The sequence below is a fragment of the Athene cunicularia genome, unplaced genomic scaffold (genome assembly GCF_003259725.1).
Source record: "Athene cunicularia isolate RWA unplaced genomic scaffold, athCun1 SCF_295, whole genome shotgun sequence".
NCBI lineage: Eukaryota > Metazoa > Chordata > Aves > Strigiformes > Strigidae > Athene > Athene cunicularia.
This window is the reverse complement of record NW_020799372.1, coordinates 1-3,087: the sequence shown is the minus strand read 5'-3', so window position 1 is coordinate 3,087 and position 3,087 is coordinate 1. Positions and strand designations below refer to the sequence as shown.

The following is a 3,087-nucleotide window of genomic DNA, read 5'->3' as shown; positions in this document are numbered from 1 at the left end:
CACCATGGGGGGGTCACTGACCACTTTCCCACCCTTCCAGCTCCACCAGCAGCAGCAGCAGGGCCCCGGGCCCCAGGCCGTGGGGGTGTGGGTGGCTGCAGGGGCACCCAAGCCGCCCTCTGTGACCACAGGTGAGCACTACACTGGGTGGGGGTCCCGGGGACACATGCTGGTCCATGTCCCCCACAGGGCTGAGCCCAGAGACAGGCCAGCTGGGAGTGGTTCTGAGAGGTGGGGGCTGCGGGGCTGGGGTGGTTGTGACTCCCCCTGCTGCACCCCAGGCTCGGCTGCCAGGGCCTCGCAGGCTCAGCACCGGGAGATGCCGCTGGGTGGCTGGGCTGAGGAGGAGGAAGAGGAAGAGGAGGAGGAAGAGGAGACCACGAGCTAACCGGCCTCGGCTTTGGTGGGTGAGGACACAGCCCAGCCAGGCAGCCCTGGCCTGGGGAGGGTCAGTGACCACCAAGGCTGGGGCCAGGTGTTGGCTGGCTGGCACATGTGCTGGCATCTCTGTTGTCAGGGTCCCCACTCCCACGGGAGTTTCTGCTGATGGACCTGTTTCCTCTGCAGGGTCCTGGGCATGCTGAGAGCTCCCAGTGCTGCCGGGCACGGTGCCAGCAGAGCTGCCAAGAGGGCTGGCTGGTACTGGGCACAGCGGGGAGGTTCGCTGCTGCCTGCCATGCTGCCGGGGGGGCCGGAGCTCACAGTGTTCTGGCCGGCCTTGCCCACACGGGCACCTTGCTCTGGCATGGGGCCTTGCTGGTGGCCCTGCTGCAGCGCGGGGCCGGGGATGCTGACAGGGGCAGCCAGCCCCGCAAGGTGCTATATTTATGGGGGGGCATGGGGTGCCCCTTTGTGGGGCTGGTGCCGTCCCTGCTCCTGCTGCCTGCCCATGCCTCTGCCCCCCATGGTGCCCTGCAGTGGGTACCGGCCGCACCGAGCCGCCACGGGAAATAAAAAGTTTACAGACAGGCTGTGCTCAGCAGTGGCTGCACCTCAGAGCTGGTGGGGGGGTGGGGGGCTATGCCGTGAGTGTGTGGGGCTGTGCAGGGGATGCCGTGGGGGTGTGATGCCATGGTGGTTTGGGAGTATGCTGGGCAGACAGTGGTGCTGGTGCAGTGCTGCTCACCTGCAACCACGCAGGTCATGCAGAATCACAGAATCATTTCAGTTGGAAAAGAGCTTGAAGATCATCCAGTCCAACCATTAACCTCACACTGACCATTCTCAACTCCACCAGATCCCTCAGCGCTGGGTCAGCACAACTCTTCAACCCCTCCAGGGATGGGGACTCCACCCCTGCCCTGGGCAGCCCATTCCAACCCCTTCTACAAAGAAATGCTTCCTAAGAGCCAGTCTAAACCTTCCCTGGTGCAGCTTGTGGCCATTCCCTCTTGTTGTGTCACTTGTTCCTTGGTTCAAGAGACTCATCCCCCCTCTCTGCACCCTCCTTTCAGGGAGCTGTAGAGGGCGATGAGGTCTCCCCTCAGCCTCCTCTTCTCCAGACTAAACCCCCCCAGTTCCCTCAGCCGCTCCCCATCAGACCTGTGCTCCAGACCCTGCACCAGCTCCGTTGCCCTTCTCTGGACATGCTCGAGTCATTCAATGTCCTTTTTGTAGTGAGGGGCCAAAAACTGAACACAGGAATCGAGGTGCGGCCTCACCAGTGCCGAGTACAGGGGTAAAATCCCTTCCTTGTTGGTGCCCCAGGGCCCGTGGCCATGTCCTCCTGCAACCCACCCACTATTTCCCGCTGTCCCCCATCTGCCCTGTCCACGGCCGGAGAGCCCAGCCCACCTGTGTCCACCCCACCATTCCCACCATGTGCGGTGCCAGCGGTGCCACTGCAAGGAAGGTGAAGTGCTGGGCCAGGGTTATCAAAACTAAACCTTTACTGGGAAGGCGGCGCTGCCTGCAGCGGGGCTGGGGTGCAGCCATGGGGGCCCCTCCTGCCCCAGCGCGCTCAGGGGGCCGGGCCCGGCTGCCGTCGCTCCTGCATGGAGAAGGACTGGCTGCGGATGCGGAAGGCCACCTCCTGCGTGCGGAAGGTGAGGCCGAAGATGTCTTCATGGTAGCGGTTCTTGTCCTGGGGGGAGTGAGGCGTCAGGCGGTGTGGCAGGCATAGTGCCAGCATGCTGCGCCTCCCCCTGGCCCTTACCCGCAGCTCGCTGATGAAGTCCCCCGCCTGCCCCAGCGTCATGCCGGCCTGCTGCACCAGGATGTGCTGCACTGTCTGCAGCACCTCAGTGGCCATCGTCACGTCCCCGCAGACGTACATGTGCCCAGCGCTCTGGCACAGCACCCGGTGCACCTCCACCGCCAGCTGTGTCCGCAGCATGTCCTGCACGTAGGTCTGGGGACACCAGAATCATAGAATCATCTAGTTTGGAAAAGACCTTGAAGATCATCCAGTCCAAGCATTAACCTCAAACTAACTGTTCTCAACTCCGCCAGATCCCTCAGCCCTGGGGTGGCCACTGACACTTGGCACGTGACCCCATGTCCCCACCCCGCCCCGTCATACCCCATCCTTGTCCCTGTCCCCACTCTTGCCTCCATCCCTGTCTTTGTGTCCCTATCCCCATCCCTTCCATTTCTGTCCCCACTCTTGTCTCCATCATGCCCCTGTCCTCCGCTCCATCCCAGTCTGTCTCCATTCTTTCCCCACCCCTGTCCTTCCCCTGTCCCGTCCCACCTTGGGGGTCCCCGGCTCGCGGGAGAAGGCGGTGAGGACCTGGCTGAGGGCCCTCTGCTCCTGTGCCTCCTGCATCTCCTGCCGGTAGATGTGGTCCAGCGCGGAGGAGCGGCACCCGAACACCAGCACCATGCTGCCCAGGGGGGCACCTGCGGGGGGGCACCACCTGCAACCTGGACCTGTGGCCCCATGGCCCCGTACCCTGCCTCCCCACTCCCCTATGTCCTTCAGCCCCCCATGTCCCTCTGTCCCCATGTTGCCCTGTCCCGCCATCCCTGTGTCCCCCATCCCTGTGTCCCCCCATCCCCATGTCCCCCTATCCCCATGCCACCCCAGCCTTGTGTCCCCATGTCCCCAGCCTCCATCCCCCTCCCCATGTCCCCACAGCCCTGCAC

At 63.9% G+C, this 3,087-nt stretch overlaps 2 protein-coding genes across 2 annotated transcripts in view; one reads left to right on the top strand and one right to left on the bottom strand.

Annotated features, from left to right (window-relative positions):
- The window catches only part of LOC113490774 (autophagy-related protein 9A-like), a gene marked incomplete at its 5' end in the record, with an annotated part of 2,178 nt that extends 1,223 nt beyond the window's left edge, over positions 1-955 (top strand). The window contains 3 exons of the mRNA XM_026867348.1: positions 3-131; positions 282-403; positions 568-955. Of these exons, the coding sequence (XP_026723149.1) occupies positions 3-131; positions 282-388 (236 nt within the window). The remainder of the gene's footprint in view (positions 1-2; positions 132-281; positions 404-567) is intronic.
- A 924-nt stretch (positions 956-1,879) lies between these two features.
- Positions 1,880-2,848, bottom strand: LOC113490775 (nitric oxide synthase, endothelial-like). Its single transcript, XM_026867349.1, has 3 exons — positions 2,693-2,848; positions 2,156-2,350; positions 1,880-2,083 (listed from the first exon to the last, which is right to left on the bottom strand). Exons 1-3 carry the CDS (start codon positions 2,822-2,824, stop codon positions 1,961-1,963), a joined length of 450 nt encoding a protein of 149 aa, XP_026723150.1. The 5' UTR covers positions 2,825-2,848; the 3' UTR covers positions 1,880-1,960.
- Positions 2,849-3,087: the final 239 nt, after the last annotated feature.